General features: G+C 35.3%; 1 protein-coding gene across 1 annotated transcript; it reads left to right on the forward strand.

Annotated features, from left to right (window-relative positions):
* The first annotated feature begins 1,395 nt into the window (after window positions 1–1,395).
* Window positions 1,396–10,347, forward strand: LOC146730304 (cadherin-related family member 1a-like). The gene is made up of 13 exons (XM_085493710.1): window positions 1,396–1,471; window positions 3,127–3,228; window positions 3,831–3,976; window positions 5,344–5,412; window positions 6,388–6,477; window positions 6,807–6,896; window positions 7,213–7,341; window positions 7,621–7,752; window positions 8,239–8,317; window positions 8,956–9,062; window positions 9,369–9,452; window positions 9,981–10,111; window positions 10,233–10,347. Exons 1-13 carry the CDS (start codon window positions 1,396–1,398, stop codon window positions 10,345–10,347), a joined length of 1,350 nt encoding a protein of 449 aa, XP_085349836.1.
* The last annotated feature ends 3,390 nt before the right edge of the window (window positions 10,348–13,737 follow it).

Here is a 13,737-nt window from a genome sequence, read left to right on the forward strand (position 1 = left end):
TTTCTCGTTTTTGCAAGGCTTAGACTGGTTTTCCTAATATATTTCCTAGTTAGAACGACTGAATATGGTTTTTGTCGTATTTTTTTGTTCATCCACAGAAGGAATTTTTTGTCATTGTTCTGTACTTACCAGCGGTGTTAAACAAAACCGCACTGTGCCTAATTATACAATACATTCATATATACCATATATATATATACTAGCGCTGCTTGTATACATCAGCGCCTTAACATAACCCCGGGTTTGTTCGGACCGTCGCACTCGTTTACGTGTTATAACTAGTTGGCTGACAAGTACCAGTCGCCGCGGCTCACAAATACTGGCGTTGTTTACTGTTGTTAAAATATATACACACATGTTCCTGTTAATAACACACCATATGGGCAACGTTGTCACAGCAGATCGCGAGATAGTGTAGATATTTGTTATCAGACATTTGCATTCTGGTTGGTGAAAACTGTAAACAAATGACGTCACAGCGAGACTATCGAGGCTTGTTTTTCAAATGGGGTCTTATAACATCGCTATGCAAATGATTGTGTATTGCAATGGTGGGCATGTTTATTGCATCAACGATTGTTTTTGATAGTATTGTACACTATAAAATGAACATTAATAAAACATGAATATTGTTGCTTTCTATCTCTGTGTGTGTGATGCGTGTTTATTTTAGTATACAATTGATGTGCATATATAATGTCAAATCAAACTTCAATGGGAAATTTATTTTAATTATTGTAAGTAATGTACTTTTTGTACAGTAATCAATACATTTACACATGCAGAAAATTATGATTTAATGTCGAGTTCAATTATATGACGGAGATTATGACATCGATTTTCAGAAGAGCCTCATACCCTTATTTACAGATTGTATCTCCTATTTCGTTATTTGTGTAATCGTCATCATTATGAATGTATGTAATGACACAACATAATTTCCATGTCACGTAAAATACCATTCAATCAACTTTTCAACTAGTATACGTGCCGCTACATATGTATTGTATATTTCGTTATTTCATTTATTGTATATAGTCTACGTACTAATCTAGTGACCCGGTAAATTAGCCCGTCTCCGTTTATATCAAACTAGTGCAAATATTGACCAATGCCATTGTCTAATTTAGCGTGCATTTACTTGTCACCAAGGTGAAGATTTATTATGCTCATCGCAGTACCTATCCGTGTACACTGGGTGTGTCTACGTGCTCTCTGCTTGATTAAGAATACTCTGACATAATTTCACGAAATACCTAGTTGGACAGATAATTGCCGGCGACGACTGGTCGGAATCTTTGTATGTCTTCACCATATGAAGGCACCATAGTAATGACAATTTAGCGAACTAGCGGGCCTGTATTGGGAACAAAAGTTACACCGACTATATTCGCTATGACGTGCATCAACGTCTGGAAATGCTACATACACTGGGCATTCTTTGTATGTATCGGTCTGCAACAGCAAGTTGGTGAGTAACGCAACAATAACTGTCTGTATTTAATGCCATTCGTGACGCAACATGCAGTTTGCTTTATCACCGTAGTCACGTGCACCGATCGGTTATTATGCTGTCTCGTTTGTGATCAACTATAAAATAACAAAAAATCCAATATTTTCTCGAGATACTTCTATGTATGATTGTTTCAAGTTTTGGAGATAGTTTATCCCGTTAGCGATACTGCCATAGTACATACTCACAGTCTGGTCACGCGTAGGCGATGGTTGATTAGAACTAGTACCTTATTTCAACATCATTACGTGTCCGTGCTCTCCAACGTTCTCGCAATCATATGTCAAGTATAATGAAATAGATCGCTACAAAGGCATCTCCGCCATTACAGCATCTTAGACCAAGTTACCGATCATAGTAAATAATAATTAAACTGAAAATATGGCGGTGAGGTAGATATGTGTTAGTCATACATATACAATTTCAAACTATTAAAATAACATATATTTGTTACTGGTCATATACAAAAAAGACCTACTATAAAATATATACTATAAAATACTTGACAAGTATTTGTCTCCCGCCAGGACTATGAATTGTATATAGCTATGATGTTTTCACGTTGGAATGGCAAAACATTATTGTATTCGTATCTATACGATATATCAATACCGATCGCGTTTATCAGGTATGGGATACGAGTGTCCCTGACTATGTGACCCCGGTTTGTGGCCCGGCAACCGGGTGAACACATCGGGTAGGACGTTATTTTTTTCAAAGGAGAACTTATCTTTCCAACATGAATACAGTGTTTATGCGCAATGTTTACGCAATGGTTTGATCCTATTGCGGGGATTCACCTTTACAGTTACATTTCAATGCTTGACATATGTTGCCCAGACAACGCAATAATCTGACCTTAAACCGCGCACACGTTGTGGCGCACTGATTATTGCCGAGTTAATAATCTACGTGAGTATAACTCGTAAACAATAGTCAAATCAGACTTTACGTTTTATGGTGAAATACGCACGTTATTATTATAACATAATACGTTAAGACACTGACTAATTCCGAAAATGTTTTTACCGACGGAGAACATTTAAACCTTAACATCTTAAGCAGTATTGTCGTATACGAACGTATTTTGGATTTACCCACGTGGACAGAAACAATGAAGTATGTGTGACATGTTCAGCCCAATTCAGTCGATGTGGGCGTGTAGTCAAGAGTACAGTAGCCCTACATTATATCAAAATGTTTAGTTGTATTTTTACTTTCAAGGTTGTAAGTTGTTCTTGTGGCAGATTATCATAACTTTCTAGTATTCGTATAACTTTACCTAGAAAACTTCCATCTACCTGGCTTTGGTAATGAAAAGCCCTCTAGTCATGTGTTAGCCCTCTACCCGGATTTTAGCAAAAGATAACCTTCTAAAGTACTGAGACGGGCGTTTCGGAGTCGGACAGTAATGACGCCTGAAGCTCTTGAAAACAAATCTGTCCAACTCAGCCGAACATTACCATTCTCAACAAAAATCAGAGCTAACTCTCTAAGCCCGCATCACGCGGAACATGAACAGTCCTGATTGTTTTACTGTGTTATGATATTTGCGTCCCAACCAGCTCTAAGTTAAATTGATTGTTTCTGCTCCTATGTTTTTTTTCTGACAGTGTTGGCGAACCTACCACCTTCGTTCGTGGAGATACCTGGCTCTTCGCCAACCAAGTATTATGATATGGATTTAGAGAGATTTAGGGAAGATATACCTCTTGGTAAGTCAGTGCTTGTGCAATAACAATAGTATTGGTGGGCCACAGTCCGCCCTTTAAATTTAATAACACACACAGTCGATAAGAACGTGTCCCGCACTCAAACAAATTTCATTTATAAAATTTTTTAAACATCATCTTCGTGATGTCATGTTGGTGGATCAGTTGACTGTTCATTTATAAGATAGTACGATTCTAGAAACCATAATTATGAGAAGTGTTGATGCCAGTGACCCGTGTTACTGTTACTTTTGTATGTCAAAAAGAAACTGAACAAGTAAAGAATGACATGTGCGCATGCCATCCATGGTTCGTTTATTTGGCAATCGCCTCACTGCTGTACTTTAGAAGACATTTTGAGTGCGTAATTAAATGCGCCCTCTTTGGCAGTTAGAAACCCCGCCATTTTTGTTTTACAGACAACTTATTATGCTAGAACAAATCTGATCAAGGACTTGGTGGTTTTCAAAACTACCGGTTATATATTCTTGGACGGCGTTAATTTCTATCAAAGATTGTGACTGATTGTGATTGTGACGTAATATGTTTTTGTCGAGGTTCATAACTTTATATCTGAATACAACACTAATTTGGTTACATTTCAGGCGAGATTATTTACACATTAATAGCATATGACCCAGAGGGCAGTTGTGTATATTTTGAAATCTTGGAAGGTGAAGAATACTTCGGTCTACCCAACACAAATTGTACACATGCAGAGGTCATGTTAGTTGAACAACTTGACTATGAGGTACGAGATGTATACGATGCGGATTGGTATGTCTGATATCACATCGGTAAATGGCTCTAGACACCCCATTGTTTCTATGGCATACTCATGCAGGGTACGGGGCACCTTTATTTTGGTGCCCAATCACTTAATATATAGCTGATATAATGTATAGTATGTATATGCTAACATATATGGCAATATGGGAATTTCATCGGACAGCTTAATTATAATCAGTGGTTCACATGTAAGCTGCGTGTTAAACATTTGCTCGTATGTGTTCAATTCACGAGATACCGAGTCACGCGCGGATTCAGGGGAGGTGCCCCCCTCTTCAGCCCGCAAAAAAATGATAAATCAATTGACAAACCCAGTCCACCGGATGTCTACTTCGGCCACGTAAATAGAAACGCATGTCCCCCTTACCAAATTTCTGGATCCGCCAGTGGTCTTGAAAATTACCGAATGAGTGTACATCAGATTAAACATGTCACCATCGCAGACATACTTAATAGCCAAACTTGAAAGGGTAGAAATTAAATTTATCAAATAGTTATGCTATAAAGTTCTAGAAAGTTCAAGTACCTTACCAATCTAATATGTAAATCGATTTATGCTAACATTTTAGCATTCCTACACTTTAATCTCGTAGACATAATCTAGACCTAATATTATAAATTCAAAAGTTGTAAAACATGTACTACTCGTCGTATATGTTTTGGGTTCTATGAAGGAACGTCTATTTTAAATCTCCTTTTGTGTTGGCTTTTTAATAGCGTTGTTAATAACGCCGGAAACCCTCTTAAATTTTAAAAACAAATTGTTCAACTTATTTTACTAGTATTTTTGCTATGATATTACTGAAGTAATTTTGTTTTGTCATATATTATTCAGTTGTAAGAGATGTTTCTCTAATTGGGCTTTTTGCTAGTTGGAAGAGTAACGAATAACATAAAATAAAATAAAAATAAACATTAGGTTTTAGTAGGTAGGACTTGTAAACGTCACCTGGACAACTGAATGATTATTATATAAAACAAATAATAAATTTTAGCTCCACTAGTGTCAACAATCAAAGATCATGTCTATTTCGAGATGGAAGTGAATAATTGAATAACAGAGTAACCATAACATGTAGTATAAATGTAGTGTTAATACTAATACGTCAGTCATAACATGTTAACGGAATGTAGCGTCAAATAAATTGGTTACCGTGTTACTGCGGTATTTAAGTTAAAGTATAGTTTTCGCATGATCATTAAGAAGACGATCGTCATGACAACGATAAACAACACATATGACTGGGTGACCCTGCGCTCATTACTGTTGTGCTGGAGATGTATTGATATTCATACTCATGTTTTGGTGTTTTTTTTTCATATTTATAGGATGTGACTGAGATTGAAGTAACATGGCGTTTACGTGACTATGACGTAAATGGAGGATCCGGAAATGACGTAGGTACTATCCACTCGGATCTTGTCATTCAACGTCACAAACAATGTTATTTGTTCGTACTATAGTATGCATTATCGTAGTTTATATGCGGTACTTATTGTATAATAAACAGCCATAATAAATGAATTCTATTAGAGATGCACTTTTAATAGAACAAATATTTATTTGTATGTAATACAGAAATATCTTATAAAATTATTAAGTTATTTTTAAAAAGTACACAAATAAATGCGCCCATAAGCACTAGGTATGTATGTATCACGCGCCACTGAGTACTGAGAGCTGAGTATGAATTGGTTTTGAAATTGTGAATTTCAAGTTGAAATTAATTAACACACATTTTTGCAAGCTCGAACAAAATGGTAAATGTTTAGCACTTTGTCTAAAACAGTTACGCAGTTTGGATAAAACAAAAAAAACAGTTGCTGTGAATATAACAGGGCGTTTGGAATGGTACATTAGTACAATTAGAGCGTTTCTACATAGTAAAAATGTCGACGTTCAGACAACATACGCAGATCCAAGCTTTTACTTAGGAACGTTCGGAATACACTAATCGCTTAATAGATTAAATCATCACATTAATCATCAAATATATATAAAAATATTGTCAAACAATAACTTGATTGTTGAAAAATACATAACGAAACATGTCGTAATGCTATGAGCGACTTAGTTGATAAAATAAAATGTTTCTTACAGAAAACATCTCAATATTTTCATAATTCATTCTCAAAATTTAATTATCTTAAGAATTTAATTTAATATATTCGACGACCGAGATTTGCTTGAAAAATATAAAGTTTTCAAAGTATCATATTGCAATTATCGTAGTAGGGCATTTTATTTTACTTAGCATACATTAATAAATAAAACATATACTAATATATAAACTTTCGCCTAACATCAACAGTTATGGATGGGCCTAATGTTTGATTGTAACTTTGTTTTCAAACGCATTTGTTGTTCGACAGGTGGAAACTGATATTAAAGTATATTTGATCGACGTCAATGACAACGCACCCATCTTTGTAGGGGTACCGTACAACACGGAGCTGTATGAGGTGAGCTGTGGTAGTCGATAAATGAATCAAACAATCAATCAATCAAACAATCAATCAATCAATCAATCAATCAATCAATCAATCAATCAATCAATCAATCAATCAATCAAGGAGAAACTAATGAATGAATGAACAGACGAATGAGTGAATGAATGAATCAATCAGCCAATCAATTGAACTATTGAATGAAAGGGAGAACGAAAGAATGAATAAATGAACCACTCAAGCAATGAGCAAAGACCCATTGATGTATTCATTCGACCAGACAATCAGAGCACACGATTAACGAATCACGAATTAATTTACACTGAACTACCCTTCTTTACTAGAACACAACTGTAGGAGACGTAATATACAGAGTATATGCAAGTGACGCTGATTCTGGTTCCAATTCACAAATGGTCTTCTCGTTGGAATATGTAAGTAATCATATTTACTTAATCAATTAATATCTTCGAGGTCAGTTATGTAAGAGGGACTAATGAAGAGTAACCTTATGACCTACTATTATACTGTCATGTTTCTCACATATATATAAAAAGAACTTTTGAACATATGGGCTGGGAACGGAAATCGACACAAAATCAAAATACATTGTAATGTTGCCAAACAAACAGAATTATTTGCATTATCGGCGGTGAATTTACTTGAACAAAAAAATTACAGTTAGGTTAGATTAAGATAAGATAAAATCAAATCAAATCAAATATCAAATGCATATCTCTACATTGACAGGAAGATGAATACTTATTTAGTATTGGTAATATTGTAAACAGCAACGGACATGCCTACTGTGATATTGTATTGAATAGCAGTATGGACTATGAGCTGGACATTGGTCACGAAATCACTGTGACAGCAAAAGTACGTACAATTCCTATAAAACGCAAATTACTGCGCATACAAGCAATGAATTATGGGAGAATACTAATATAATGAGCAAATAGTATTACATATGTAAGTCGTTAACATGAATACATAATGATATTTGTATTACAAATATTTCATCAAAATGAAATATAAAGATGACGTCATAGAAACAAATGCACCAACAAACTATAAAAAAGCCAATTCGACCATTTTGCTTGGTATTTTCAGTTTCTGTATTGGTCCAAATCTTGTTGATGTTATTCTGTTTCACAGGACCAAGGATCAGACCCAGAAACTCTGTCAAGCACTGCTAGGATAATGATTAGCGTTATCGATGTCCAAGACACGCCGCCATATTGGCTTAATGAGCCTTATCGAAGCCTGGTTTATGATTTCACATCAGTGGTATGTTTGTGTTGTTTACTTCACGCGCGAGTAAAAATAATGCACAAACACGTGGCCGAGATGTGTCTCTAAGGCTCTGGGATGCAACGACCATAGGGCTAACGTTATATACTCGAATTCAAGTTGGACAAACCTATGTTCATTTAAGCAATACGACCAAATCAAAAAATAATTTGATTTGCATATCTAAATTAAAATCATAAATTCGCTGTAATAAAAGATCTGCATTATCGCAGATTGTAAGCAAAAATATTATCAAAGTCACAATCTTCCCTATGCGAGGTGCGAGAGTCATAACTTGACTTCGATTTTATTATTTTCCCAATTTGATCACTTACCTTTTTACCGGTCTCATGTTTACTTTTTTTAAATACTACATTTTATATAATTGCTGATAATGATACAGTGTTATGTTATCAATTCACCACAGATGCACTCTAGTTATACATCACTCTAATGTTATTATATATTATTTCTAATGTCAAGAACTCCACTGTGATAGCAGTCTCAGCACGTGACGGTGACAGGAGTAATCATAATGAAATTGCTTATATGTTGCTCAACAGTAAGTTATTATTTTACCTGGATGGTACACTTGGCTGGTTCCCGCCTCAAGTGTCATGGCGTACCAAGCCACAAGAGGCCGGTAACTAGTAACGGTTCCGGCATTCTGATTGGTACATCACTTTCTCGTTGCTTGTTCCATTTCCCTTAGTTACCTGACGTCAGCGCTTACGATCGTGGCCGTTCAGGGGTTTCCTTTTGCTTTCGAAAGTTGGGCGAATAAAAAGAATTGTTTCTTTTGTTATAAATTTGCACAGAACATATCAAATCTGTAAATCTAAGCAGGCAGTATGTATGAGCATGGCTTTATTGTAGCATTACAGACACGTTTACGCAAAACGGAACTTGGAATGTTTTCAAATTACGTCACCCAGTCGCGTTCCTTCCGGCCGGAAAACCGGCCCAAATGGAACAATATGGCGATTACTAGTTACCTGCGTCCTACCTGACATTCGCAAAGGACGCCGGGAACCAGCGAAGATGGTACACATGCTTGAAAGTTCCGACGTTGAGGGACTGTGATGTAATTTTGTGAAATGTAGTTTAAAATTCCCATGTCTCAAATCTGTTATAATCTTTTCGTGTGTTAGTGTGCATGAAGCAATATTAGTGTTTAAAATATTTTGTTAAATCTATTAGCGACAGACGAGAGCAATTGCTTTGGTATTTCATCGTTAACTGGGGAAATCTACGTGTCACGTGAACTTAGTGAAGAAAACCATGGACCAACCAATTTAACAGTTATGGTGAGCACGTAATGGGTTTCTTACAATATAAAAACTACGCGTGGACACATATACACGATGCATTCTCGGCGGTTTTCCGTTTGCAACAAATAAGTGAGATCCTCCGAAAATCACGTAGTTTGCTACAGCTTCGTGCGAGACCGCTGAAAAATAGTTCCGATTACATCACCATAATATTCAAGTTTTGATTATGAAATACCGTAACTAATTAAATTAACATAAACTACACTAACTTACGGGGCGTTTCGAATCGGCATCCGCGTTATTCGATGCAGATAGAATCGAGATTATAATTTTGTTTTACAGGCGATTGAAATCGACCCAACACAAGTCATTACAGAGAGGTCGACCACAACAGTGGTAGAATTAAAGATAATCCCGGGTATAATTGTGAGTGAATATGTCATTATTGTTTTGTATAATTCCGCCATTAAATCATTGCATTTGAACCATACATAGTCTTTATTCTGTGTGTTCATGTCGATAATTTATTTGATAATCAGTTGCACGAATTGATGATCGTATCAGATTGTATGTTCAGTTATTGATAACAATAAATTTGAAAAAAAACAAACAATTCTTTAAGCAATCTTATTTCTTTCATATTAGTATATTAAAACAATATGTTTATTATACGAACATTTTAACTCTTCTTTGTTAATATATGCGCTTGACGATTATAAGTGTATGGGTATACAATTCACGTACCGCGTGACCATCGGTACGTGGCCAAATATTTCGAATAGATGGATGCTCCTCTTACTGTGATGTATTTAATAACAACTAGCATTAATGTTTGAAAAACTTTGAAATACATTTCATATATTCTTATATTTTACGCGTTAAATTCACCTCGAAGCTAATGCCATAGCTGTACTTGTGCTAACCTAACTAACGCAAACTGTTGGGTATTTACAGGTAACAGTTACACCAGAGCCAGATACAATGTCGGGGACGTACATTGGCGGCATGACTGCATTAATCGTAGTGGCTGTTGTTGGTCTATGTATTTTATTGTTCTGCGTGTATAACATTAAACAAGACGCAATGTAAGTAATTCAGTTCATGTATTGTAGACGTCTCAGTTGAAATACTGTTATTAAGTTATTAATCGTCGACTTACCCAGACAAAAAAATGTCATTGTTTACTGAAGTATACTTACTTTTCAGGGATCCAAAGCCTGTATATTCAACAAAAAATCAGATTACACCTGCTCCCAATGAGCCCAGTCCTGAAGAAATAAAAAACAACTATTATAAAACAAGTGGTGTATCTGAGGCGTAAGCCAGCTGGGCGGAGTTCAACGCATCAAAGGAATACTAATGTCACTGTGGAGCCATTCCAACAATTATTCAGTGGATGGGTTTACTTTGAAACAATGCAAAATTATTACTATATTTCCGTCCATTATAAATTGATTGTATATTGTCGTCCGAATAGACATTGAACTCGCTAAAAATGAGGATCACACATTAGTCAACTGTTTTTCAAACAAGTAACCAGATTCTCTTGCCCTTTCGAACCAAAATGTGTCCAAACCATTAAATATGTAATTTTTTTGAGCAATCAGCATTGTGTCAAATCATATCATTGTTTGATATCAATGATATTTATTTTATTGATTACTTATGAAATACACCTTCACTAATACTCCTTTGGAAGTTGCCATAAAAGTATATGTCCCCTTTTAATTGTATTTTATATATGACAGCAGCTCGCTAACATTTCTCATGCGTCTGGCCGTATTGGTACCCCTCTTTACATCCTCACATTTTGTATGCAGATGTATTGGTGCTTTATTATTTTTGAATAATGAATATTCATGTTTCTGAATGAAATTAAGTTGGAGGTTTTTATATTATTTTAAATATGTTAGTTTATTTATTTCTATTACGACAAAGCAAATATATGAGTGAACCAAGCAATACATTGAGAAAGTGAAATAAACATATAAAATATGGTAAATCTTTTATCTTTGTTTGTAATCCAATTTAATTTAATTCAACATATTGTTAAAACGAGTAAGCGGCAAATAACTGATTATAAAGTTGATTACAGTCCTCATGCATTACAATTGAGCAGTTACTTTACATATTAAATTACCCTATTAGCAATACAGTTCCAATACTAGAAACCTGCTTTCTTCTAAATACGCATGCTCCGTGGTAATGTTAATAATACTGTATTTATAATCTACTTTAGACGCAAATGACATCCGACATCTCGTTGAAAGAGAGTTTTTGCCCTCAGATAGTGTCACGTCCACTGATCCTACGGTCAATATGCTACCATGATTTTTGGAACAGTGGATGCAACGACAGGATTGAATGGAACACTATTTGAGGGGGTAACGTGATCTCAAAGAAATTTTAGCGACTATTACGTACAAGTTTTAATTGTGATATGCTATCTATATCATTATAACTTACTGCCACTGTACAGTGTTGATTTTCTCTGCATTGAAAAGTGAAAATAATATTGGCCTTGTCTACAAATTGAAATCTGTAATTGTGTGCAGAACTAATAACTGCAATAACAAATAAAGATGCAAGCAAACGTTTGCCGCTGATAAGCTGTTGAACTGTACTGCTATGCATATGTGGTGACTAGGAAAACATCCACAGTCAATTTATCCACAAATAGAATGTACTTTCCAAGTATAAATATATTTGGTCAAGAACGTAATGCTGGATTTTTCTAGTTCCTTGCTATAGACGTTGTCTTTGATGACCACCCGACTCAATTGACAATGATTATTCTCGGGCGGACATCCGGGCATTTTCAACGCCTGATAATCATTGCGGTGGAAACTAATGCCGAATACTGAACTCAAATTAAACCAAACTTCAATTAAATACCATTATGTTGCTCTGCAAAACAAAATTATTCTGAAAAATCAATTCATTGTATATTTTTAAATGTAAAGTTTGATAATTTCATATAATAACTTGAATTTATGAGGGTCAACACTCTATAACAATATTTACAAAAACAAACCAAATTCAGAAAAGGATTTACAGTCAAGACAATAAAGATAAATAAATGAGAACATTGATAAATACATCTAAAACCAGCAATGATTGGCTTGCATCTGACATGCTGTTGAACTATGTTGCTATGGGTAGGGTAATAGTACTAGGGGCAGACTTGTCTGTCAAAAGAAATAATAATTCCATAATAATAATTTAATAGTAAATGCATATTTGCAATCGATTTCTAGAAATTGGAAATGCACATATTAAGTGAGTGCAAAATATCCAATCAGAAGTATTTGCATGTTACCACAGTCAGCTGGCGCACACGTGATAATAAAATAAATACGATATTTACTATATGGGGGCCGCCATCTTGAATGACGCATAAAACTAAATAAGAGACAAGTTGTAAAACGCGTTTTCAGATTCCCACAAATCAGGGCAAAAATACCAATTTTTCACAAAAATACGGTCCGTTGGTGTTATATTAAGCCAACCGATAACAAAATTCGGTCGAATTCGTCGTTTTTGTGTGGAAAATTCCCTTGCATACGAACACCTAATTACACGAAGAACCTAGAACACTTTCCTGGAGTATTTGAAACTAAAAATTGGCATTCCAGCTCAGCAGCCAATCAGCGACGGCCTTACATTTAGATGACAATTTCGGTTTTAAATACCCCGGCTTTCACTGGGGAAATACACTTTCTTCATCGAAACAATACCTGTTTACAAGTTGTTTTGTTCTAAACAATGCATGTTTACTAGTTCCTAATAATACATATTTATTATTGTGTTACTGTTCTCCAGTAGAACTTTCACCTTACTATTTAAATGGGACATTTTTTGAAGAACAACACTCATTAATCGAACCAATGATTTCAAGTTCGATGAGTTGTGCCGGGAGAGGGGTTGAAAAATTGACCTAACAATGTTGTTATTGCTTCCTAGATATGGATTTCACAAACGCCGATCTAATGTAACTCGTTTTTACATGAACTTTTGAATGTATGAAACAACCAGAATAATGCGTTCATTTGTGCTTGGTTTATCCACATATTCAGGTGCCTTGAGTTCGGCGCGCAAATTCATCTGCGATATGTTTCACAATGTTCCCTGCAAGACCGCAATGACACACTGTACACAGGAAAACGAAAGTATCCACAATTCCGAAGCTGTTGACTTTCCATTTTCTGGTTGTCAGCCAACGTCGATACAGCATTGCAAAAATAATCGCAACAGTGACCACTGGAGGGCGTAGTTCCATCATCTCGCTAAACCTGCAGACAAAAAGGATACTGAATAATCAGCTGGTATTCAAATCTCATATTTACAGATGATAGCATGTACACGAAATTAATGTGTTTATGTGAGAGTTATAACTACTTTATTTTTACTTTACTTTAGTATGCGCAACTTTCTTCGAACTTTAGTAATTACTTTACTTACTTCATTTTACTTCAAGATTGTTGATAGGGTGTTTTGTTTACGTATATCATCGTATCGAACAGACCACGTAATTGGAACTGCTCAAGTATTTAATACTTCTTAGTATTTGTATGAAAACAAAACACAGTATAAAAAAGAATGGACATTTGTTTAGAGTAACCCCATCTACACTACATAGTGTGAAAATTTCAAATCTGTTGGACACAAACTTCGGTCGATATTTGAGTTTGAAACACGCTAACCAACTAAA

The sequence above is a fragment of the Saccoglossus kowalevskii genome, chromosome 19 (assembly GCF_978046115.1).
Source record: "Saccoglossus kowalevskii chromosome 19, keSacKowa6.1, whole genome shotgun sequence".
Lineage (NCBI taxonomy): Eukaryota > Metazoa > Hemichordata > Enteropneusta > Harrimaniidae > Saccoglossus > Saccoglossus kowalevskii.

Bases quoted from the DNA above. Each gene is read 5' to 3' on its own strand.
- LOC146730304 (XM_085493710.1), top strand. From the start codon at position 1,396: ATGACGTGCATCAACGTCTGGAAATGCTACATACACTGGGCATTCTTT. The intron at 7,753-8,238 runs GTATGTTTGTGT...TCTAATGTCAAG, and splicing joins TTTATGATTTCACATCAGTG to AACTCCACTGTGATAGCAGT. The intron at 8,318-8,955 runs GTAAGTTATTAT...TAAATCTATTAG, and splicing joins TGCTTATATGTTGCTCAACA to CGACAGACGAGAGCAATTGC.